General features: G+C 37.5%; 1 protein-coding gene across 1 annotated transcript in view; it reads left to right on the plus strand.

Moving 5' to 3' along the window:
* Positions 1–26,402, plus strand: part of ATP11C (ATPase, class VI, type 11C) — a 180,390-nt gene that overhangs the window by 123,507 nt on the left and 30,481 nt on the right. The window contains exons 14-23 of the mRNA XM_012665306.1: positions 4,061–4,222; positions 4,913–5,064; positions 5,697–5,768; positions 7,664–7,737; positions 9,394–9,497; positions 9,927–10,108; positions 11,705–11,968; positions 16,134–16,302; positions 21,449–21,551; positions 22,750–22,895. Coding sequence (XP_012520760.1) covers positions 4,061–4,222; positions 4,913–5,064; positions 5,697–5,768; positions 7,664–7,737; positions 9,394–9,497; positions 9,927–10,108; positions 11,705–11,968; positions 16,134–16,302; positions 21,449–21,551; positions 22,750–22,895 — 1,428 coding nt within the window. The remainder of the gene's footprint in view (positions 1–4,060; positions 4,223–4,912; positions 5,065–5,696; positions 5,769–7,663; positions 7,738–9,393; positions 9,498–9,926; positions 10,109–11,704; positions 11,969–16,133; positions 16,303–21,448; positions 21,552–22,749; positions 22,896–26,402) is intronic.

A 26,402-nucleotide genomic window follows, 5' to 3' on the forward strand; every position in this document is an offset into this window, starting at 1 on the left:
CCAGAAACAGATAGGATTCCCAGGCCAGGTTTCACTTGATGAGACTCATCTCTTTCTTTCAGATCTCTACCTCAGCAGATTCCATATTACCTTGTTCTTCTCAGACTGTATTAACACACAGAAAGTAAAGTAGAGCTTTGGGTAATGATCTGGTAAATTTGATCAGTGAAAAGAAGCTACAGTTTTCCTTTTAGCCATCACTCCCTTCCTCCACCTAACTTTGCATTTCTGGATGTGATTGTCATTTAGTCAAACCACCAAGTTAATAGCCAGACCACCACTTCAATTAATAGTGTATAAACTATTTGCCATCGTTATCAGCTTGCATGTATAGAAAATCTACCTGAATAAAAATGCAAAGAAGTCTTGAAATAGTTTCTTGGGCCATTTAGCATTCAGTGGACCAGTACACACAAAATTAAGTGTAACAAGTTTCCTCTTTGATGAGTCATAATTTAAGATCTATGGGGTTTTAAATGTTACTAAAGGCAATGTCAATTAATTCCCATCAATACCATTGCAAGCATTTGTTTAACCTCTTTAAAATGACCCACACTGGTATTTAAAAAACAAAGAAATGTTTAGGATGGTGTTTGATGTGAAAAACAAAAGGAAGCAGACTGCTCAGCTCAGGTGGAAAATAATGGGGGTCTTTTATGATTAGACATCAATCGTTTAGACAACCAAATGGTTTTAATCCATCTTGAGAAAATCGTAGGGCCAGCCTTCTTCATTTCCCCTCCCAGTCTTGCAGTTATGCCTAATGGTATAACATTATAGTCTAAGTATATACTCTAATTCCAGTAATTCCAGTGACTATTTGTTCAGCTTCTTCTGTGTACCTGGGATGTGTTCTAGGTACCAGGGTTACTATTGTAAAATAAACAAGAAACCCTCAAATTGTTTACCATATAGTTGGGGAAACACACACATCAGACCTAACTATAGCAATATGATCATAATCAGAAAAATTAGAGAATGTGGGACAATGAAAAGAGTCTAGTACTGTGTGATTTTGGTCAAATCAACAGCAGTGACAATCAACCATAAAGCACCTTATGGTTTACAGAACATGTTTATTATTGAGCTTTGTTTTTTAATCTAAGGGTTAAGTCTTGTGTAGCAGGTATTGTTATTTAAGGTTAATATTTAAAGTTCAGAAAGATGAAGAGATTTTCCCAAGGTCACAAAACTAGTAGGTGGTGGAGCCAAGATGGAGTCCAATTGTTCCATGAGGTTGAACCATACAAAAATTTTTGACCTACAATATAGGTAATTTCACATGTTCAACATATAGTTCAGAGCTCTTAGGAACCCTATAGTAGCTACCTCACTAAGAAATAGGAAAAAAAGTGTTTTTTCATTTTTCCTTCCCTATTCTCACACAGCCACTCAACGTAACACCTCTGACACAAGATATGTGAGATTTTTTTCCTACACACCAAGCAGTCAATTCTCCAGTGGAAACCAGCTGGGTGTCCTCTAATTCAATTCAATTTTGACACAAGCTACCTGGAGATAGTGTTAGATCCCACAGATTGAGGGTTCAGTCACACAAGACTGCTCCCCACTGCTGATGCCAATCACAAGCACAGATCGTAACCTGTGCTTCTGCCTGACCAGTTATAAGTCGGAGTTCCCACAACCCTCTTCCCATTCATTTGATCAACTTGCTAGAGCAGCTCACAGAACTCAGGGAAACACTCATGTTTCCTGGTTTATTATAAAACAATATGACAAAGGATATAGATGAATAGCCAGATGGAAGACATGCATATGGGATGAGTTATATGAGAAGAGGCACAGAGCTTCCCTGAACCCTCCAGGCATGCCACCCGTCAGGAACCTCCACATGTTCAGCTATCTGGAAGTTCTTTGAACCTGTTTTTTGGGGGGGTTTTATGGAAGCTCTATCACATAGGCATGATTGATTAAATCATTGGCCATTGGTTATCAGCTTAACCTTTAGTCCCTCTTCCCTCTCCCACCCCAGGTCAGGGTTGGGGCTGAAAGTCTCAACCCTCTAATCGTGCCTTGGTCTTTGCAAGATTAGCTCCCATCCTGAAGTTTTATAGGGGCCACCAGCCATTTTGTTAGCATACTAAAGACACTCTTATCATTCTGGAGATTCCAAGGGTAATTTTAGGAGCTTTATGTCAGGAAACAGGGAAGAAGATCAAATATATATTTTACAATATCATACTCAATTTAGGCTTTCCATCCGTAAAATGATGAGTTTGAGCTTGCTGATATAAAGGAGGCTTTTCAGCAAGGCCAAAGAGGAAGAGGCTGCTTTGATAGTCAGAGTCAAGTAGCAGCCTTTCTCTTTATCCCTCGCTGTCCTTTAAATATGAGAATACTTTTTAATATGAATCACAGCTGATCCCAACTTCCCTTCTTTCTGAGTAGATGGCATATATTAGGGCAGTGTTTCTGTAAGTATAATCCTGAGACAAGCAGCATCAACATCACCTGGGAACTTAGAGATGCAAATTTCAGTAGGTCTGGCCCCACCTCAGACCTACTGAATCAGAAACTCTGGAGGTAAAGCCCAGAGATATGAGTTTTAACAAGCCCCCCAAATGCATGTGACACATACTACTATTTAATAATTGCTGCATTTGGGTATAATTTGTTGGCCTAAACCTGTGAGCTTCAATACGTGCAGATCCATACTGCCCAAACTATTATGTATAGGCCAATAAATTGTACTTTATATTTTAAAGCTACCACCTTTCATACTAATAAAAGAGATTCTGTATGGGTTAATGCTCATCGAAGGGCAGGAGGTAAAACAATGCAGGGCAGACTTCAGGAGAAAATGAAAGTTAATAATTTTGATCAGAAAAAAACCCCAAAGAATTTCATTTTAACTGGGAAAATCTAAACGATACATGAATAATACCACTTGGATTAATTTAAAGAGAGAATTCAAACTTGGCTGGCTTAACAGGAAAAAAGGGAAGATTGGAATGCTATATTTGTGCCAGTGCTGCTACCGTGAAAAGCTTTGAAAATAATTAGAAAGCAACTACTGCAGGAGTTCATCTCTTTCTCCCTTACATAATAAAAACCTTAATCTTGTACTTATGCTTGTTCCTGTCAGCCCATAATTTTAACTATTTAAGCATAAATTGCCAAAAAGGAGGATAAAATTGTGGGTTTCCACAAGCCAGATGTTATAAATAGAAGAGATAAAAAACTGAGATAAAATGGAAATGCTCAAAATGGTTTATTTTAATGAAAAATTGATTAATAGCTTATTTTTTCCATTGTTTATGAAAATATCCTTGTCTTATACTTTAGCCCATCATTATGAACTCTGCTTTTTATTTAATTTGGAAACTTCTTTGAGGTGTATTAAAAATATGCATAGTATGTTGAAAGAAATTTAAGTTATGTTTTGATCACTATTGACATATGTCCCAATTAGGTAACTGTTAACATTATTATTATTTCCTCTGTATTTTTTAGTTCTTATGTACATTATATGATATAATGCATTTTACTTCAATCCAGTATTTTTATAGAAAATTTTCCTTTTCAAGGGTCAAAAGAAACTCCATTAGTTTTTATTTTATTTTGCTACTTCCCAGTTAATTTAAGCTCCTATTAAATATTTTTTAGTGGGTAATGTACATACCAGCTCATAAAGTGTGTTTATATGTGTGTGTGTCTGAGTGTGAAATAAGTGGTCAATATATTCTTATTTCCCACTTGGAAAATTGACTTTTCTTATGTAACTTCTTTACATTTAAACAGGTTAATTTAAATTGAGGGGTTCTTAGTTTGATAGAGTGGTTGCATTTTTTCTTCCTATTAATGTACATTTGAGTAGGTCTACCCTTAGATATATGATACTATTTCAGTGTCTTTAAAAGTACTCATTTATTTCACATCTCTTTGATAATATTGCCTCTGTAAGTGTCTGAACATTTGACAAGAAGTCTTAGAAGAGGTGATTTTCTATGGATATGAAAATAGCCCTGCCTTACATTGAATTAAAAATTAATCAGACTGAAGAAACTAAAAATGTATATGTTTGTGTTTTTGTTTTTAGGTGGATTATGTATTTACAGATAAGACTGGAACACTCACTGAAAACAGCATGGAATTCATTGAATGCTGCATAGATGGGCACAGATATAAAGGTGTAACTCAGGAGGTTGATGGATTATCTCAAACGGATGGAACTTTAACGAATTTTGACAAAGCAGATAAGGTGGCATTTTCTGTATCACCATTTTATCTGAGAAGTCTATCTATGTATGCATGTGTTAAACCTGCATAGTGGAAAGAATTTTCCAGTAGGCATATAACATAGACTTTTGAATAACCATTTGTTTATTCTTTTGACTTCACCTTTCTTGTTTTACTAACACCTCTGGAATTTGTAAACTAGTATAATTTACAAGTAGAGAGAATTGTGGGAAATGACATTTGGGTAAAAGCTTGCCTGTCAGTGTGATCATAATTTTTTGTGCTTTATCTTTTCAAATATAAGCTCCTTCAAGAATGATGTCTATTCAAATGATTACAGTCCCAGGGGTATCTAGGCATTAAATGAACCAGAGTCTCCCTACACCTGCGCTATTGCTGGATTGTGAATTAAATACTGAATGAACTCTTTTAGACCATGAAGAAGTCACTGCTTTTGTTTAGGTGGCCCTATAATAACCTGAATGAGTTAACACAGCCTTTAGGGTACACTAGCTGAGAACCAGGAACTCTGTTGGGTACTAGGAGGATGATATATAGCTTATTTGTGTATTAGGAATTTATAGATGTATGTTACTCAGCTTGCTTGAGGTTATAACATTCTCTCACATTAGTATCTTTTTTCTTTTCACTGCCCAGTTACTGAGTGATCAAAGTAAAAAATAATAGCCATTCTCCTGTTGCTGTTCCACAGAATCGAGAAGAACTCTTTCTGCGTGCCTTGTGTTTATGTCATACTGTAGAAATTAAAATGAATGATGCTGTTGATGGAGCTACAGAATCAGCTGAATTAACCTATATCTCCTCTTCACCAGATGAAATAGCTTTGGTGAAAGGAGCTAAAAAGTAAGTACTTGGTACTTCTGAGAAAGTGAAATCACAAGAGGACAGAAGTTATTTTGGTTTTCCCTGTTTGCTTCAGTAACCTTATTGTGTACATCCCCTGTTATTTAATATAAAAAATGTGCTTTATCCAGAAGTTTGTGGAAAATTCCCAAAACTAACCAATTAAGACCCAAAAGAAAATGATGATGCATAGATATAACTTGCCTTACTATTTATGCATGCCAGCCAGAAGTCTGAATGTTCATATTATATTTTGCAAATCATACAACAGTGGCCACTTTTTGTATAACACATGTTATTTCTGAAGTGCTCCCAGCAATTTTGGTGTCATTTGATAACTGACAGTCCAGTTTTACCCGGGAGGCCCAGGATGATTACATGGCTAAAAGGTCACCCAGTGTGTTAGTTGCAGAATTGGAATTACAAATTGCCTCTCCCTTGGTTACAATAATTTGTGGCTGGGCATTGACTTGCTCTATGTTGCCAATTCATCCAGGAAAGGGAAGTGCAGTTCTAGGTTGAGATTATATGAAAGCAAAGAAAAGAATAAACAAGCATGAGTAGCCCCAGTGCAAGGGAAAATTAATCATTCTATACAGGTACACAAAGGTCTTTTTTATTGTTTTTGATAGGTACGGGTTCACATTTTTAGGAAATCGGAATGGACATATGAGAGTAGAGAACCAAAGAAAAGAAATAGAAGAGTAAGTAGCTCTGTGTTTGATGTTTGTCGGTCACTTCCTAACCCCACAGTCAACTTTAAATGGATTCAGGCAGGGCAGAAAAGGAAATTGATGCCCCTATAAATACAGGACTCTGCTCTAACAGTTCAGAGTTTTATATAAATTTAGTTGGAATAGAAGCCATTTTTCATAGAATGGCAGAAATGGGGGTTTGTGGTGGAAATTCCAATTTGGTTCACATATGGGTCTAGTAGCCAGAAAGAGAGTCTGCCTAGACTACTTCTGAAATCTAGATGCCATTTTAGGTCTCTAACACATGCTCCACAAAAAATCAGTGAATATACATTAAACCTTCTGCTGTCCAGAACCCTAGCAATCACTGTGGGATTGTAAGCGCAGCCCATAATGGTAGCTTTGGTGTGAACCAAAAGATTTGTCTTGTTCTGGATGTTCAGGTGTGAACCTCAGGGCTAGTACTCTGACACAGCAGTGTTTCCACTTTCCTCTTTTGCCACAAAGACCCCAATGAACAAAGCTACTTTGGCTTAATTGGGCTCTGTGATTAATTTAAACTTCATCTGAACTTGAAATGTGATTATCTTACCTGACTTCCATTCTGGCCCCTATGGTTTCCTGAGATCCATCTCAGAAACCTGTAATACACGTAGAGGTGCTTTGGGTAATGTGCCCCCTTGGGGAAGGATGCTCAAAAGCCCAGAGGAAGGGCATCTGACTGCCAAGGACCCAGGATCATTGTCAGAGTTCAGATTTTAATCAGTCCACAACAGTGCCCCCACCTGGCCAACACCAAAGGAGATGCTACATGTAAATGTCTTATATAAACACATTCCCCCCAAACCAATGACCCCCTACTTCCCACCAAAAACAAGCCATATAGTAAATATTTTTATGTTAAATACATGTATCCAAGTTGTTTAAGGAAAATATTCCCTTACACATTTTGTAATAATTATTTCTTATTTTAACTCTTCTGTATCCCTTCATCTGATTAATTGTTCAGCCTTCCACAGACAAATCTGATCAATCTCATCATGTCACTGCACAGTTTAAACCCCTCATTGGCTTTCTGTTGTTCTTAGGACAAAATCCCAAATGGCCTACAGAGTTCTCAGTTTCCAGCCTCTGCTTACATTTCTTGCTTCATCTCCTACTGTTTCCTCATCAATGAGTTTTTTGGGCAATAGTGAACTACTTAAAGTCCCATCAGCCATGTTCTCTCATGATTCTGTGGCTTTGCACATGCTCTTTACTCTACTCAGAATGCCATGGTCCTCTTTCTTCATCATATTACTCTTGCAGAACCCAGCTCAGGCACAGCCTCTTCCAGGAAGCCAGCTTTCGGATGGCTTCCTTCTGTGCTCTCACATCTCCCCCGTGAGTGCCTTTATTATAGTATTCAACACACTGGGAGAGTAGTTATTATCCTCTGTCTCTGTTATCATATGGTGAGCTCCTTGAGGGAAGGGACTCTGGCAGATTCATCTTTGTTTCCCAGCACCTAGCACTGTGCCTGAAACATAATAGGTACTCCATAGATGCTAGTAAAATAATTATAATTGGCAGAGTGGGACTATTTCTAGACCCCTCCAGATATAGCTTAGTGGGACAGCTCTTTGTCCTCCATTCCTACTTAGTCATTCTCCTTACCGTTTTAAGTAATATAGTGAGAGGCTATAAATACCCTTTAACCAACACTAGTGTTCTCTGACAGCATGTTCGGCATGCAGAGAAATTTCAAGACAAGGGAAAGTATAGTTGTGCACACAACCAGTGACCCTCACCGAAAGAGGAGAGCTATCTGTTCATCTAAGATGTTAAAATATCTTAAGATTACTATTGTGTTTTATTTTTCTCAGTGTGGTCTAGGTATTTTACTTTTCTCATTTCTCTTAAAGGTATGAACTTCTCCACACCTTAAACTTTGATTCTGTCCGCCGACGTATGAGTGTAATTGTGAAGACTCAAGAAGGTATATATCTTAAAACTTGACTTTTTCCCTTTCTTCAATTGTAGGCATATATGTTAATCAACTGTATCAGGAAAGAGAAACATTTCATATAGTGGTTTTGGATTAGCTAAAGTCATTCAAAGCAGTGGCTTTTTTATGTGACTTCATGTATTTATTTAAGGACATATGTTTAGTTTGCCAAACTATCAGTGACAGAAGCCCTGGTACAACAGTATATGCATTTTCTTGGAGATAGAACTTTATTCCTCTGCTCTAGGTGTCCAAACAGGAACTTAAAGGGTGACTTTTGTATGGCTCAGGGCACTGACTAGTCACCAGTAATGTTTCTATGTAGCAACTCAGTATAGTTGGGTGGTTTGGGATTTCTAGCCGCAGAAGCCTTGAGTGCAGAGAGTTGCTGGTTATCCCTCCCTGACCTTTCTGATTACCCTACTGCTTTACACTCCCTGGATGCAGATGAGGTAGAGATGACTTCTGCAAAAGGGCATTGCGGTTTCACACTAGAGCTTGGGCTCTTTGACAGTAAAGCTTGCCCTTTGCAGGGCAACTGGTACCATCGTCCCAGGCTCCCCCATGTCTTTGCAAGGCACCATGGTGGTTTGCCTTCTGCTCAGATTCTGCAAGACCCAGGGGGTAGCACTCCTGCTTCATTTGCAGCCTTTTGGCATGTGTTTGTGTGCATGTGTGTGGTGTGCCCAGGTGGTTTGTTTTTAAAATATCCTTGATTTATTTCCCAGTAATTTACTTTTTAGCATTAAATCTGTTCTGAATCCCTTAATGTGAGAATGGGAGGTTGCAGACAGACTCTTGGGGGAGCATATCCCCCTGTATTCATACTTTGTGGTGTGACTGCAAAGTCATGAAATTGATTTTAGTATGTGACCGTGGAATTTGTTTTGTAACTTTTAAACACATTTTAGATGTGTAAGAGGAAATGGAAAAAAAAAACACTTAACATTTTAAATACTTGCTGTTCTCATGTGTGCATATCCATGTGTATGTTCTACAAATGGTGAAATGTCTGGGGAAGTGGTCTGCAAAGTTCATTGACCTCAGAGCTACACTTTTTAATTTGTTGAACTCAGCTGAGTTCAACAAATGTTTCCCTTATAAGGATAAAGTATATGTCTTAGTGCTCAAATGTGAATATTCCCTGGGTACATGAATTGATCTAAAGCTGCAGTTGTACCAGAATTCTGCAAAGCTATTCTCAAAATTCCAGTAAAAACCATTAAGCCAGCATTTTAAAAGTTAATTTGTGTAGTTTATTCAAAATACTGTCAGCTTATTTGAGCTTGAGTTTGGTTCTTGACATTTGCAGATGCTATATTCATGGCGCTTTAGGCCATGGCCACATTTTCAAAAAGAATTCAGTTTTAGCTCCTTGACAAAAGCCCAGTCCTTCATGATTTGCTGGGAGGACTTACATTTTAACAGAGGTGCATGTTGTAAACTCTGGCTTATTAGTTGTATCCGTAATAGCCTGAAGAGGTGGTGAATATTCTCCTGACACACTAAGGGTCAAGATGTCTCATTCCATTTAGGTGAGCTTTGCAAGGCAGGCTCAGAATATACAACACCTGGGTGGGAGAGGCTACCTTAATAGTTCCCAATGCCAGTCTTAAAATTCTGATTCAAGTACTTTGGTTATTTTAGGAGACATACTTCTCTTTTGTAAAGGAGCAGACTCAGCAGTTTTCCCCAGGGTGCAAAATCATGAAATTGAGTTAACTAAAGTCCATGTGGAACGTAATGCAATGGTGAGTCTATACCCCTCCTCCTACCAATAAGTAAACAAAAATGCTAGAGATGACCATGTTCATAGGAATTGCTATTTAAATGAATGCTCAAATGAATTTTAATTTATTTTTGTGGTCTATTTTTTGTGTTTGGGGATTTAATAATATTACTTTTCTTATTTTAATATAAAACGTTATCCTGGAGCAGGTGTCTGGTCAGAATTTATAGCCTTGAAGACTTTTCAAGAATCGTTAAAAGAGCTATTATTTTGTTATTCTGAACCTAATTGAATGTTACCTTTTTAGTTGGAATCTGTTCAATTTTTAAACTAAAAACCTTTCAGAATTTCTATTTTGTATATATGGGTAAAGCAAGAATATTTAAAAAGAGTGTGGGGTTTTTTTTCCATTATTATGAGGATAACTATAGATTTCCTCCTTTACTTCTAGGATGGGTACCGGACACTCTGTGTAGCCTTCAAAGAAATTGCTCCAGATGATTATGAAATAATTAACAGACAGCTCATAGAGGCAAAAATGGCCTTACAAGACAGAGAAGAAAAAATGGAAAAGGTTTTTGATGATATTGAGACAAACATGAATTTAATTGGAGCCACTGCAGTGGAAGACAAGTAACTAGAAAATGATACTCTTGTTATTTACGTGACCAGTCATTAGGGTGTGATCTGTCTTAGATTAGTAATTTATTCTCAAGGTTTGAAATCTTTGATTTAGCTTTGTTGTCGTTATGGGCTTAAAGATTCATTTATTGTAGCACGTACGAAAAATTATACTAGATTTTGAAGTGTTTGTGGGAATGATTTTTTTTTTTTTTTGAGACAGAGTCTCACGGTGTTGCCCTGGCTAGAGTGCCGTGGCATCATCCCAGCTCACAGCAACCTCAAACTCCTGGGCTCAAGCAATCCTACTGCCTCAGCCTCCCGAGTAGCTGGGACTACAGGCATGCGCCACCATGCCCGGCTAATTTTTTCTATATATTTTTAGCTGTCCAATTAATTTCTTTCTATTTTCGGTAGAGACGGGGTCTCGCTCTTGCTCAGGCTGGTCTCGAACTCCTGAGCTCAAACAATCCGCCTGCCTCGGCCTCCCAGAGAGCTAGGATTACAGGCGTGAGCCACCGCGCCCGGCCTGTGGGAATGATTTTTAAGTTAAATACATATGACTTAGATGAATGAATCAGTTATCACTAAGATTTTTTGAACATTTACTAAGCCATCAATTTACTTATGCAGATGTTTATGAAATAGCTTTGGCATGTTTAGAAAGGGGTGCTAGAGCCATCATTTGAGCTGGTGCCTGAAAGAAGGGCTAAGATTTTGACAGAGGTGAGCAGAAAGGAAATTCAAGGTAGAGGAAACAACATGAGAGCTTAATCTAACCTGGTTTAACAGACCAGAGTGTTTTTGTATACTTTAAAACAATTTGCTTTTAACTATACAGGCTGAGCTCTTTCAGACATGATTGTAGGATTCCAGCATTGGTCTACTTGAAATAATAAGTTTTAGGTTCTTAATATTTGGGGAGTTTTCTAAAAATTATAAATGCAAATTATAAGACTTAACCAAACAAAAAGTTACAAACATATATTTAGCCACATTGGAAGGTATCGAAATTGTAATGAAATTCATTTAATCGAATTTCATTGTTATTCTATAGCCAAAAGGAACCCAAAGTAAGTATTATTTTTCTATCCTTGCCTTTCAGAATTATACTTAAATTCTCATTCCAGGTGATGTGCATTCTTGTTCTTAAAGCTCCTCAGGGATGGGCATTTACTAACTTCTCTCAGTGTCTGATTAGCATGTGTTTGGTTTTTTATATTTTGACCCATGTTAAGTGTTTATGTGGTGAGATATAACATGTCATGAAATTTGCTAAAGTGACAATAAATACAAACATTTGTTGAGTTTCTGAACATTTTAGCTTCGAGTGACAATTCTCAATTCTGCCACTGGATACTAGTTACCTCAAAAGGTATCACAAACTTTTCCAAACTTCACTGTTTGAAATTCACTTTAATACGTAAAACTATGCCAGTGATAACACTCTCACAATGAATAGGGGATATATAAGAAAACCAACCATGATAAGGTGTCAGGACTCTAGAATTGCTATGAATCATAAAAAAAAATTCTCTTTAGCAAGCCTTTTTATACAATCTTGATGAGGAATTTTAGAGGATAACAGGGTTTCCTTTGTGTTCCCAGGCTACAAGATCAAGCTGCGGAGACCATTGAAGCTCTACATGCAGCAGGCCTGAAAGTCTGGGTGCTTACTGGGGACAAGATGGAGACAGCCAAATCCACGTGCTATGCCTGCCGTCTTTTCCAAACAAACACCGAGCTCTTGGAACTGACCGCAAAAACTATTGAAGAAAGTGAAAGGAAAGAAGATCGATTACATGAATTGTTGATAGAATATCGTAAGAAGTTGCTGCATGAATTTCCTAAAAGTACTAGAAGCCTTAAAAAGTAAGAAAGTGCATCAGTTTCTTATATTTAGACATTGGTACAGATGTAAATCATAGCTGCTTAAGCAACAAGCTCCATTTTCTGTAATTTATCATTTTGTATTTGCAGGTGTTTTATCCTTACAAGTTAAAATCTTCCCTGAGACTTGGCTAATAGCCTGTTTGAAGTTATTTGGCACTTTCCACCTCTCTTTTAACTTAAAAGAAAACTCAGCATTTCTCAGGGTTTAGAAAAATAGTTCATGCGCACCATCTGGGGGATGGACACGCTTGAAGCTCTGACTGGGCAGGGGGCAAGGGCAACGTAACCTAAACATTCGTACCCCCATAATATGCAGAAATAAAAAAAAATAGTTCAATTTTTAAATGTTTGGAGTATGGGTATTCAATATTGATATTCTGGCCTGGTTTATGTTAAGAAAAAATATTCCTTTTCATGGTCTCTTAAATTGAATATAATCAGTCTCTCTAATAGTTTCCATGCACTTTGAGTTCTGGAACACTTTTCTGTGGATTCTCATGCCCCAGAGCTCCAAAGGGAACCAAATACTTATTAACATGGCCACTTTGACTCTGCTTTCAGCTAGCTGCTTAGGAAGAACCTGTGGAATTTAAGAGTCAAGGAAAGCCACTCATCCATAATAATTCAATGCCCAGAGATATATCTTCTGTACTTCCCATCGATCAAGGCTCAGTCTTGTCTGAGCCAATTACTTTAATTTACCTTGGCCATAAGCAAATTGATTTCCTTTTTTGGAATGCTTTTGAATTTGCCTGCACTAACTCCAGAGACCCCTAAGCAATACTATTTTCCATTTCTTGAGCACACTTTATGTTCCACAAACAGTGTTAAGTGCTTTGTATGATTATTCTCATTTAATCAACATTAACAACCTAGTTAGGCAATCTTATTTTCTTCATTTTACAGATAGGGAAGCTGAAGCTCAGCAAGATGAAATGGCTTGTTCAAGATGACTCAACTATTAAGGGGTTGAACAAGTCTATCCAATTCCAGGGCCCATGGTTTTAAACTGTGCTGTATCTAGATCCTCTTCTCTAGTGTTTAAACTTAGCTTTAAAAATGAATAGCCCAAATTCACGAAGCTATGGCCAATTCTAAAACAGCTGTTGTTCTTCTGGTATTTGGGCATCAGTGAGAATAAACAGGTTTTTATTAATTGTCCATGAGAAATGTTTCCTTTCTGTAGCCAAATAGTACTTGTAAAGACAGTCCAAATTACATAAATTTTACTTGTCCTTTTGTCTTAGTCTGCTTGGGCTGCCATAACAACATAACATAGATTGGGTGGCTTAAACAACAGAAATTTAATTCTCACAGTTGTAGCGGCTAAAAGTCTGTGACTGGAGTGCCAACATGGTTGGTTTCTGATGATGCCCCTCTTCTGGCTTGCAGATGGCTGCCTTCTTCCTGTGTCCTCACATGGCAGAGGGAGTTCTGGTGTCTCTTCCTCTTATAAGGGCAGTAAACCAATCTGGGGACCCCACCTTCATTAACTCATCTAAGCATAATTACCTCCCAAAGGCCCTGTCTCCTAATACCATAACATTGAGAGTTAGGACTTCAGCAGATACATTTTGGAAGAACATAATTCAGTCCATAACAGGCACAAATCGCATCGTGAAGGCCCCACCCTCCTGACCTTATCTAACCTAAATCACTTTCTAAAGGCCCCATCTCCAAGTAACATCACACTGGGGGTAGGGCTTCAACATGTGAGTTTTGGAGGAACACAGTTCGGTTCATACCACCATTTAATAGCTCTGGGGCACTTTTGCAAAAGCCAAGGTGTATGGAAAACTTATCACACCATCACCATCTCAGATCAACCCCTCTTCCTGGTTATCTGTTTGGAGTCGGGCACAGGTTGTTCCCCAGTTACAGAGGCTTCAGACCTAGAATTGCCTTTGCCAGCTTCTTCTGCTCCTTGGCCCCTTCCTCTTCACATCAGCCCCCAAGCCTTATCCTGCTCCCATTCTCACCACAAGTGCCCCACATCCGAGGCCTAGCACCTCACACCTCAGATCCCTTATGCCCCTCTGCCAGGTGAGTATTCTTTAAGTGAAGCACTGTTTATATCACAACCGTGCTCTGAAACCTGTAGTGGTTCTCCATTACCCCGAGATTCAGGTACACCAAAGGCCTTAAGTGACCTTTTCACTTTGCTTTCCCAGTGCGCCACAACATTCATTCTCTCCCTTCACCTCTTTCTTCCCTCTCTTTCAAGTCTCACTTTAGATATCACACCACCAAGAACCCACTGTTCTTTCCTGTGTGATTTGTTATCCCAATGACTGGGTGTTAACCATTTATTATCTTGTTTGGTCCAGTATGTTCTCTCATGTATGCCTCTGTCACTCCAAGGAGATTTTCTATTCTCTAAAAAAAAGATTAATAATTATTTGTATTCTCCTATATGGCCTGCTTATAGTTGGTGCTTACAAATATTGATTGATTATTGAACTGCTGTTTTCTGGCCAATAAGTCAGTTATATGAGTAGGGGAACAAAGAAAGAGAACACATGATGGTTGTTTCTTTAATTAGTGAATAAAAAGTGCTCATAAAATTATGAAGCAAAATATAGATTAAGTACAATATATTTTTTATGGCATTAGTAGTATGCACTGAAGAAATATGGAATAAAGGAGTGTTGAGATATATTAGGCCCTCACTGTTCAAAGTTTAGTCCATAGCATAGCACCTCCATTGTCACTGGGCAGCTTATTAGAAATGCAAAAATCTCATGTCCCACCCCAGACCTACTGAATCAGAATCTGCATTTTGCCAAGATCCCCAGGTGATTCCTTTGTACATTAAACGTTGAGTAGCATTAAATTAGGTAGCTAAATCTATAACTATGAGATCCTTCTGTGTCTAATGCTTCTACTGCAGTGGTTCTCAAATGGGACATAAGATTCCCTGAACAAAAATTGAATAACCACTGTTTTTTTAATTGCAAAAAGAATTTTAATTGATAGAATTTTCTCAGTTGTAAGTTTTCCCCCATATATTTTTCTTAAATATTTGTCACCTATTACATTTGTCTTTCCTGGTACCTAATACCTCTTAGTCCTGGCTATACATAAGAACCACCTAGGGAGCTTTTAAAATATACCTGCATAGGCCGGGTGCGGTGGCTCACGCCTGTAATCCTAGCTCTCTGGGAGGCCGAGGCGGGCGGATTGTTTGAGCTCAGGAGTTCGAAACCAGCCTGAGCAAGAGCGACACCCCGTCTCTACTAAAAATAGAAAGAAATTAATTGGACAACTAAAAATATATAGAAAAAATTAGCCGGACATGGTGGCACATGCCTGTAGTCCCAACTACTCGGGAGGCTGAGGCAGAAGGATTGCTTGAGCACAGGAGTTTGAGGTTGCTGTGAGCTAGGCTGATACCACGGCACTCTAGCCCGGGCAACAGAGTGAGACTCCGTCTCAAAAAAAAAAAAAAAAATATATACCTGCATATAGCCAAGCCCAAGATACTGTGATTTAATTGGTCTGGGGATGGATCCCAGGCATGGGCAATTTCTTAAAGCCACCCAGATATTTCTAACCAGGAAGATTAGAGTTGGGAACCACTAAGCTAGTATAAATAATACTTATTTAAGGAATATATATTAGTATTGTATGGCATTCTTCAATGAACATCATGTCTTTTAGATACTGTCATATTTGAGAGGCCATCTTATATGGATAGGTATTTTCACTCAGGCAAAGATATTAGAGAAAGGTCTCTGATTTGTTTACCCTAAAACCATTTTGTCTTTTCTCCATGTTGTTAGGGAGTTTCAATTAACTGATGATTTGTCTTCATATCAGAGTTTGAGTGACTGATCTATAATTCCAAATATTCACCTTGAATTTCTTATACAAAGGCAGGCTGCTCAACCTCCTTTATTTCTATACCTTTTATTAAATAGAACTTACCATCATCTACATGTGCAGCGTGAATCTCAAAGATGTGATTGAAAGTCACTGTTGTGCCATTATTAGAGACAGTTACTTCTTTAGAATGAACAGGTCAAGTAACCAGATTGATAACTCATCTTTTCTGGGAACCTCCTCTTTGTGGTTAAAAAAAAAATCAAGATTCTATATAGAAATGTATAATAGATTCAAACACAGCATTGGTTTTCTTTTTCAGAGCATGGACTGAACATCAGGAATATGGATTAATCATCGATGGCTCCGCATTGTCACTCATACTAAATTCTAGCTCCAATTCAAACAATTACAAAAACATTTTCCTACAAATTTGTATGAAGTGTACTGCAGTGCTCTGCTGCCGGATGGCGCCATTACAGAAAGCCCAGGTAACTCTGGACATTAGTTAATGTTCCATTCTGGATACTTCTGTACACATATGTGCAAATGTTTGGTTTTCTTTTAATTTTTTTCTTCTTCAGACAGCCATTATTACTGTATAATTTCTTCTTCCCTATCTTCTTCCTCTTTGTGATCAAACTCAGAAGCCTTCCCTCATTTTGAATTAAACCCATGCTGCACTTTGTTGTCCTCTCAAGTTTGCTGTCCAGTTGTTCACTTTCCAGACTTCTCTCTCTCTTTGTGCCTGCTGCCTCTGTTCCACTACTTCTAGGTCCCCTATGACATTGGCCCCATGCATTCTTTTTGTTCTTCTTACTCTGTTGTCTTGCTTGCAAGCAAACTTGGCCCAATCCCTTGTGCTGTCTGCCAGTCTCTTTCTCATTTCTCCTTTGCAATTGACACTATCAGTTATGTCCTTCTTAAAACTCTCCTTCCTTCATTTCTGTGATAGCCTGTGGTCCTGGTGCTTTTTATCCTCTTTGACAACCTAGTGTCTTTTTTATTTTGTATTATCCTCTATCTGCTCCCTAATTATCAATTTTTCTAGGGCAAAGTTAATCTTTCTGTTTTTTACTTTATGGACTATCTCTTTGGATAAGGACATCCATTTCTCTGACTTTCTTTGATAAATCTCTGGCCCTGGCAAGGCTCACTGGCTCATGCCTGTAATCTGATCACGTTGGGAGGCTGAGGTGGGAGGGAGGATTGTTTGAGGCCAGGAGTTTGAGACCAGCTTGGGCAACATAGTGAGACCCCATCTTTACCAAAAATAAACAAACAAAAAACAAGTAGCTGGGCTTGGTGGCACCCACCTGTAGTTCCAGCTATTCAGGAGGCTGAGGCAGCAGGAGAGCTTAAGCCCAGGAGTTCAAGGCTGCAGTGAACTCCAGTCTGGGTTCAGAAAAAATCTCTGGCCCTGACTTTTTCTTGATGTTCAATCTCCTATTTCTAGCTGTCTGCTAGACAGCTCCATATGGGATTCCCTACTGTCACATTAAATTCTAGTGTCCAAGACAGATCTTGTAATTTTCTATGCAGACTGGTTTGGTTTTTCCCTTGTCTTATATTATTCCTGTTACCAGTGCCGTTGTTCTCTTGCTCCCTAAGTCTTAAAAAACTACTTTTGATCTTCCTCCTCTCCTTCCATATTTAGTCATCATATCTTGTTGATCCCACCTTTTGTCATAGCTCTCATTTTGGTGCCATCTTTTGAAATCTTTTACTGCCAGCCTAGTCTAAACTCTTGTAACTTTACACACAGACTGTTTGATTTAATCTCCTCACTGGTCTCCTTGCTTTCACTCACGCACCTGCAATCTCTTTCCCCACACTTCCAAATTAATGTTATTAAAACACGACTCTTCCCATGATATATTCTTTCTCAGACACTTTCAGTGGTTTCATAGTCCCTTAGGACTGAAGGCTAGATGACTGAATGTGGCACTTCAGGCTTCCCCAGTGTCCCTTAATGTGTCTCTACATGGTTGTGTCCATTATCACTCTCTTATCCAGCATAGATTCTCCACTCCTATTGGTTGTTCTCTCTTTGTGTCTCTTCCATGTGCTATGCTCAGGGCAGCTTCTAAAACTTTTCTCATATCATTTCCTCATCTGGAATTCTCTCTGAATTCCCCTGGCCTAACAAAAATTTTACTCATCATAAAACCCTACTCAAGAGCCATCTCCTGTATGCTTCCTTTTCCAGCTCACACAGCCAAAATTGATCTGCCTCACCTTGCTTCTTAGTGTTCAATAGGTACCAGGAAACTTAGAGTCTCATTTACATATTTTTTCACTTCCGTATATACTGCAGGAAATTCTTTCATACGTAGTTTTGCTTCTTCAGATTCTTAAGCCAATTCCTCTAGACCAGAGGATGGCTGCATTTGTGGCTTCTCCTTACACACCACATACACAAACACAGCCCATCCTACTTGGGGCTTTGCCTCTGTCTACCTTCTAGCTCACAGTCCCCACTGCATTCAGAGGCTCTTCTTCTCTACAATCTTGAAAACCTCACTTGACCCCAGCTGGGGAATCACAGCCAGCCAGTAGCCATAGAAATCTGTCCCCTTAGTCAGAGGTGTGCCTCCAAAAGTGATACCTATCTCTCTTTTTCTTTCTCTCTTTTCACCTTCACTATGTGCTGCTTTAAATTGCTTACCTGCATTGTGACTACTTCACTGCCCAGGCAAGTATGTGAATGCCTAACCACATCCTTCTTGTCCCACCCCAAACATGGAGCCCCTTGGGTTTCAGTCCTCAGTCTGTTTTATTTCTCTCACTATAGTCACTTTTCGAAGGGCATCACCTACTCATTTGTCATGTCCAAATAGGTGATGTTCAAGTCACTATCTCCAGTCCAAATCTTTGGGGTTCTACTTCTTTAACTACTTACCAAACATGTCTTCTTGGGTGTGTCATTATCACCCCAACTCTGCCTTCTCTAGAGCTCAACCATCATTTTCCTTGCCATCTTTTATTTCTATGACTGAGCTCACTGTACTTTCAGGTTTCTAGATTGAAAACCTTGAAGTCTGTGTTGACTTCCCTCATGCTTTACTCTTCCATGTGATCCTTGTCCATTTTTTAGTACACTGTCTTTTATTCCTTTCTTTTCATTACCTTCCAGGGCCAGGCCTTTAAATAGCTCATTGAACTCCACCTGTAACTAGTCACATAACTTCTCTCTTTGCGCAGTCTTGCTTTCCTCCAGTTCTCCCTGAATCCTGCTGTCACTTTCATAATATCACTCCCTGTTGATCTGGCGCCAAATATATTTGTCCATGCCCCTATATAAAAAAACTCACTGATCTGGTCAAGCCAGATCTATTTTCTAAGCATGTACTGTATTTACCTGGCTGTGTGCCTTTGAATGTGCTATTCTCTTTCTCTGGAATATTCCCCTCTTCCCCGTCCATTTAAATCTGACTGATATTTCATGATTTAGATCAGATCACTCTTCCTTCTGTAAAATCATTCCTAATCACTCTAGTGTCTTCTCATTTCTCTGACATCATAGGCCTTCTTATGTGGATGACAATGTCATGTATGCTTGCACAGATGTTATGTTTTGTTACCTTGTGTTGTTAATCTGGTTATCTAATATTCTTGTACTCATAACCTGTCTCTACTACTTCATTATATGCTTCTTAAGATGTGTGACCAAGTCTTGTATCTTTTTTGGATCTTAGCACATTGCTTTCCATAGTGCATTGCAAGCAGTTATAGTTGATGAATGAATAGTTTTTTGGTAAAATTATTTCTTTTTCATGAAAGCTATCCTAGAGATTGAGGGGAAGATCTTAATCCAGTTGACCTGGGACTCAGTGAAAAACTCCCTGTTTACCTGTATAAATCCCTTCATGATTTTATAGTCCATGATCATATATCCTTTTATATTTCCAGAATGACAAGTTTTACTCTTTTTAATCTATATTTTCATGCAGAAGCTGCCACCCTTGATAATTTTATTGCCTTCCCTAGACCTTTCCTGGCTGCAGTTTTTCTTCCTTGAGGTGAAAATTATTACTGTACATGGTATAATTGGTGTAATTAGTTAACCAGTATTGTAGCCCACCAAAAAAAATTTAGTTTGGGTTCTTTAATTTTGTCTTTGAATCTTTTAACTTACAGGTTATTCCTGACAGTCTTTTAAAAAGTTTTTAAGAAGAACCAAATGAGGGGAGGGACTGGGGGAAAGCTGGCATTGCGCAGTCACATCGTTTTTGTGGTAAATGGTTTGGATATGTGTTTTTTGGTGCAATTTAATATAACTAAAACCTGATTGAATTCTGTTAAAAGAAATAACTGCAGAGTGCTTTAGCCTCATAAATTATTTTTAATCTCTTCAGTTATGTTGAAAGTGGATTTTATTTATGTTAACTGGTCAGAGAAATTGTGAGGACAGAATTTTTTCAAAGCATTATTTAGCTACTGAATTATTTAAACTTTTAAAAAACTGCTAGATTGCAAGAGGTTTTGAGGGTTGCCACATTAAACAGTGATTATTTTCTAAAACATAGGGTAGGAGGGCAGCTGCTTACCCAGTACACTTCCCGCAAGTAACTGCCAGGAGGTTTTGGAGAACCCCAAGGCAGAAGTGTTTTAAGACCAGGGATTAACATTTTATTCAGTACCTGCCATGAACACAGCACTGAACTACACAGTAGCATTTACACATCTTGAATAAACACTCAGGGAATAGTGACAGGCTTTGTACACATGTCTTGGGCAACTTTCTGCAAATCTCACCCCCTTTAAAATGCCCCTTTTAAAATACAGCTACCTATAGGAAAGGTCAAACCATATTGAGCAGTAAGAGATTTAGTAAAGTTTAGTTGGCAACCAGATGGGTGTAAGAATTTAACATTAGATAAGTTCCTGGGAATAAGGGTTGAGGTGCTCCTAGGGAAGGTGGAAGTGTCAGCAGGGAGGAGAGAGTAAGAGGTACCCCAAAATATTATTCTCTGACTTCCCATTTTTCTTCTGGTGGCCCTGTACGGCCACCTCAGATCAGGTTTCTGGCCTCCACTGTCACGCATTCAACATCTGATCTGAAAGGACACTTTATGTAATGATAAAAGAGGGAAATGCGTTGATCTCCAATATGTGTGAGAGGCAAGATTTTTGATAGTTCATACATGCACAGAACCAGAAACAAGTGGGTGCTACTGTTACATTTTGAATGGCTGTCTTCTGCATCTGAGAATTCAAGACTATTGTATATACAGTTGGCCCTCTGTATCCATGGGTCCTGCATCTGTGGATTCAAACAACCATGGATCAAAGATATTAGAAAAAAAAACCCGAAACAATAAAAAATAATACAACAATAAAAATAATAATTAAAAACTAATTCAGTATAACAAATATTTACATAGCATTTACATTGTATTAGATATTATTTTTTAAGTGATCTAGAGATGATTTCAAGTATGGTACTTTGGTATCCATGGAGGGTTCTGGAACCAATCCCTTGTGGATACCGAGGGATGACTGTATATGCACAAGCTACCCTTCTGTTTGCAAGGCTGCCATTTACAAGTGTGAATGAGGCATAAATCGCTAAAGTAGTCCAGTCTCACATTCTGCTTTGACCTTTTCTATACCTCTTTTGTGTTTAATATTTAGATTGTCAGAATGGTGAAGAATTTAAAAGGCAGCCCAATAACTCTGTCGATAGGTGATGGTGCCAATGATGTTAGTATGATCTTGGAATCCCATGTGGGAATAGGTAAGAAACTTCTAATGAGATAGCAGCTGTAAGGTATTATTGCTTTTAGGTAAAGTAGTCTTATATTCTAGAGAGATTGTTTTGGTTGCTCATCTTAAATTTGAATTTTGTAATGATAATTGTTAATTGAATGGAAGTCCTCATCTGATAATGGAACATGTCCATCCCAAGGTCCTGCCCCTGGCTGGAATGTAGCAGTACAAAGTTAGAGGATATTTGTAGATTAGCCAAGTAAAGTAAATTTCCCAAACCTACTGGCAACACAATTGATTGTTTAGCTCTCACTTTGACAGTATGCGTGAAATTTTATTGATTTCTGCTCTTGGCTAGACTGCCTGCTTATGTTGCTGCACTATATCTTTTGAGATTCTGAAGTGTTTAGGGCTAAGAAATGATAATTGGTTGGCTGGTGTTCAACACGGCAGTATTTATGGGTGGTTTGAGCTATAGTGTTGAATTTATATGTTGATATTCTACAACAGCTTTTCTACCACCTGTACCATTTTTTTTTCCCTGTCAGGTTTCTGTTAGGCAACAAACCTAATACCCCAGGAACTTTTTTTTTGGCAGGGGGCTGGGGGCAGATATGGAATTAATATCTTGGGAATCATTGTACTACAGTTTAGGTTCCCAGTTCTTTTTTCCATTTGGAAGTAGTCCTGTTTAGTGTAGAACTCTCAAGTTCCCCTCATTGGTTATTCATTGTGGAAATGGCCCAAAGCTGTTTGAGCTCAGAGGACCCTTGGGCTGCTAGTTAGAATTTCATTCACTGTGAGGATTTCACCATTTTCTCATTGAGCTCCTAGACCACAAACAGCAAGTTTCTGAATTGCCTTAATATAGCACCTAGTCTAGTGTCATGTACAATTAAGTACTTAATGAGTACCTTAAAAATAATTTTCAGGTTGAATTTTTTGCTTCCAGATAATGTTTGCCTTTTAATGATTGAAATAATGATTCATTTAACACTTTTATATTGTGTAACGAATAAGTGGTTACCAATTAAACTTAGTTTCCTTTTATTTGGTAAGGTTCAGTGTCACTATTAAAGAAAGCCCTTTTTGGTTTAAAAAAAAAAAAAGCAAAGCTAAACTATACAATTGAACTATAACATTTAAGCAAGTTGAAAATATGAAAATAAACCAGGGGGTTGCTTATTCTATAAAGTACTCATCCTATGGCAATATTTTCTTTTTAGGTATTAAAGGCAAGGAAGGTCGCCAAGCAGCCAGGAATAGTGATTATTCTGTTCCAAAGTTTAAACATTTAAAGAAACTGCTTTTGGCTCACGGACATCTATATTATGTGAGAATAGCACACCTTGTACAGTATTTCTTCTATAAGGTATGTGATAAAATATTTGTAATTTAATTTCTGACTATTCAGCATTAGCTCAGATTGGTCATGATTTTATTCTTTCTTTTTTCATGCTGCTTTTGCTGTCTTGATACTGAAATTTATAGTAATCAAAGTAGAGGCGGTCTATTTAACAAATCAGAAACCTTTGATGCAAGAGATTTGAGATGAATTTTTTAAAGTCAGTTTTATTGAAGTATAAATTAAACATAATAAAGTGCATTCATTAAAATTGTACAGTTTCATGAGTTTTGACAAATGTATACATCCATATAACCACCACCCCAATTAAAAAATAGAATATTTCCATCACCCCAGAAAATTCTCATTATGCTCCTTCCCAGTCTCCTGTGCCCTTGCCCCAAACAACAACTAATCTGATTTATATTACTGTACCATATGTAGTAGTATGTATGACAGATAATATAAAGATATAATATATGTAATATACACATTTGTTTTTCCTGTTCTAGAACTTCTTATAAACGGAATCTGTGTCTGGCCTATTTAACTTAGCATAATGTTGTCAGCTTCATCCATATTGTATCATGTAGCAATAGCTGGTTCCCTTTTTATGCTAAATGGTATTTCAAGCTACATTTCGCAGTAGCAGAATCCTGTGTTCAAATGAAATTACCCAGATAAAGCAGATAGAAGCAGGATTGCATTGACTTAAGTGTGATATGCCAGGGCTGCTTATTTGTTCAACCTCCCTTTCCTGCCCCAGAGGTTTCTCAGAGCAAAATTTGGAATCCATGAATATAGTTAAAGCCACTTACTTATTTTATATATAATGAACTTGGCGTACATGAAAGTGAAGTAACTGGTCTAAGGTGTACAAATCAATTTAAGCTGATGTGAGCCATAACTTTATCTGCTGTCCTGTGTTCTGGTCAATGAAGTTTAAAATTTTTTTTTGGCTTTTCATTTTGAAATAATTTCAGACTTTAAAAAAGTTACAAAATTAGTGAAATAATTCTCATATAGTCTTTGCTCAGCTTCATCAACTGTTATCACCACAGATAACCTACAACGTAGTTATCAGGATCAGCAAATTGGTATTAATTAGCACATGACTATTAATTAGTCTGCATACTGTATTCAAATTTTGCCAGTGGTCCCACAGATGTTCTTTTTGTGGCCCATTTCTTTTCAAAATCACCTTTGCATTTAAGCTGTCATGTCTCCTTAGTCTCCTTTAATATAGGACAGTTCCTGTCTTTTTTTTGTCTTCATGGTTTTTACATTCTTGAAGAGTACTGGGTAATTAATTTGTACAATGTCCTTCCACTTGGTTTCTGTAATGTTTGCTTATTATTAGATTCAGGTTATGCATTTTGGGCACAAACACCACAGAAGTGATGTTGTAATAACCTTTTTAGTGTATCATATCAGGAGGCACATGTTGTCAATATGCCTCATTAATGATAATGTTAATTTTGATAATTTGGTTCAAATGTTGTTTTGGGTATCTTAAGACCCTTCTACTTTGCTCTGTATAATTTCATTTGAAAAGAGGATTCTGCCACTAAAACACATGTTTTATTTTATGAGTTAAAATCCACTGCTATCATTATTTATTTTGTTACTCAGATTTTCCTGTATTTGACCATTGGGAGCTCCTATGTCCTTACCCTCATCATTTTTGAAGACTTCTTTATTTTCTGGTACCAGAGGATGTTATTTTCCCTGCCCTGGTCCTGAATTCAGACATTTTTCCAGGGATCACTGGTTCCTTTTATTTGCAAATAGTATTTAGAAATCAAAATCTGGGTGCTATGTGTGCTCATTGCTGCTAGGTGAAGTTGGTTCTAGGCCTTCTCAGTAGACAGAAGGTATACATAAAAAAACTATATTTTTATATATATCTAAGTCCTCACTTAACAACATTGATAGGTTTTTGGAAACTGTAACTTTAAGTGAAACAATGTACAGCAGGTCCTCAAATGGCATTGTTTCATTCAAAGTCATGTCATTTTGTTATAATGTTGATGAGAAAAAACAATTGATTTCCTTATACATCATGTCACCTAAAGTTACAGTTTCCAAGAAACTATTGATGATGTTAAGTGAGGATGTATGTGTATGTATGTGCACACACACATACATTAGACTGGAATCAAAAGGATCAGTACAAACTAAAGTTAAATAATATCTTTGATTCCAGTCCAAACAGCACAGAGTTCATTCTAGCTTTTCCCTCTTCTTTATTTGTGACTATTTCTCCAGTGGTGAGAAACGTTCTCCTTATCAATAATATGTATACTTATTTGCTCAATACTCAAATACACTTAAAGTAGTTTCATAATTGCTAACTCATACTCCTGAGAAACAAACTAACTCGAGTATGATATTTGTGTGCAGTTTTTTTTAATTTATAAAAATTATATATATTTATGGTATATGTGATATTTTAATATATATACATTGTGGAATGGCTAAATCAAGCTAATTAACATATGCATTACCTCGCATGCTTATCTTTTTATGTGATGAGAACATTTAAAATTTACTCTTAGCAATTTTCAAGTTTACAGTATGTTTTTATTACTATATCCCAGAGATACAATAGATCTCTAACTGAAATTTCGTGTCTTTTGACCAACATCTCCCCAGCTCCTCTCCCCAGCCCCAGGTATCCACCATTTTACTGCTCTGCTTCTGTGAGTTTGACTATTTTAGATTCCACATATAGGTGAGATCATGAGGTATTTGTCTTTCTGTGCCTGGCTTATTTCACTTAACATAGTGTCCTCTGGGTTCTTGAGTTCATCCATATTGTGGCAAATGTGTGCAGTTCTTTTTATATTTAGCCTTAGAGTATATAGTGAAAGTACTGTTTTCTAAGGTTGCTTATTTTTTTTTCCTTTCCACCACTTCAGTATGGTTAGGTTATTTGTTCGAAATACAGTTAGGTTATTTTTTTGTTTGCATTCCATTTGGGTCCTTCCCCTCTAGTCCTGATTTATTTTAATTATTTATTGTTTGAGTATGTGAAACATTGGCATGGTTCTAAAAGAGCTACACCAAAAGGTCTACTCAATATGAGGTTTTCTGAGAATGTTAGTGACTCAATGCTCTAAACAAAAAGAATCGTGCAAAAGTGACTTTTCTCAAATCTCTCTTTTAAATGTATATATAATTCCTTTTCTAAAATGAAATTTTTGCAGTCATCTCTAATTGTTCATAAGCATACCAACTGAGAGAACCAATGGCAACATTTTGTTATGTGACCTTCTGATCTTTTATTATACAAATTTGTGTATATATTTTTATATACTACATAGAGGTTTTCTATTTTTAATTTTTTGAGATATAATTCACATAACAAAATTTACCATTTTAAAGTGTACAATTCAATGACTTTTAGTATATTCCCTCTCCTGTGCAACCATCACCACTATCTAACACCAAAACTTTTCTATCACCCCCAAAAGAAACCTTATCCCTATTTGGTGCAATACATATTGTTTCACACTTTGCCTTTTCACTTAA

The sequence above is a fragment of the Propithecus coquereli genome, unplaced genomic scaffold, assembly GCF_000956105.1.
Source record: "Propithecus coquereli isolate 6110/MARCELLA unplaced genomic scaffold, Pcoq_1.0 Scaffold99, whole genome shotgun sequence".
NCBI classification, from domain to species: Eukaryota; Metazoa; Chordata; class Mammalia; order Primates; family Indriidae; genus Propithecus; species Propithecus coquereli.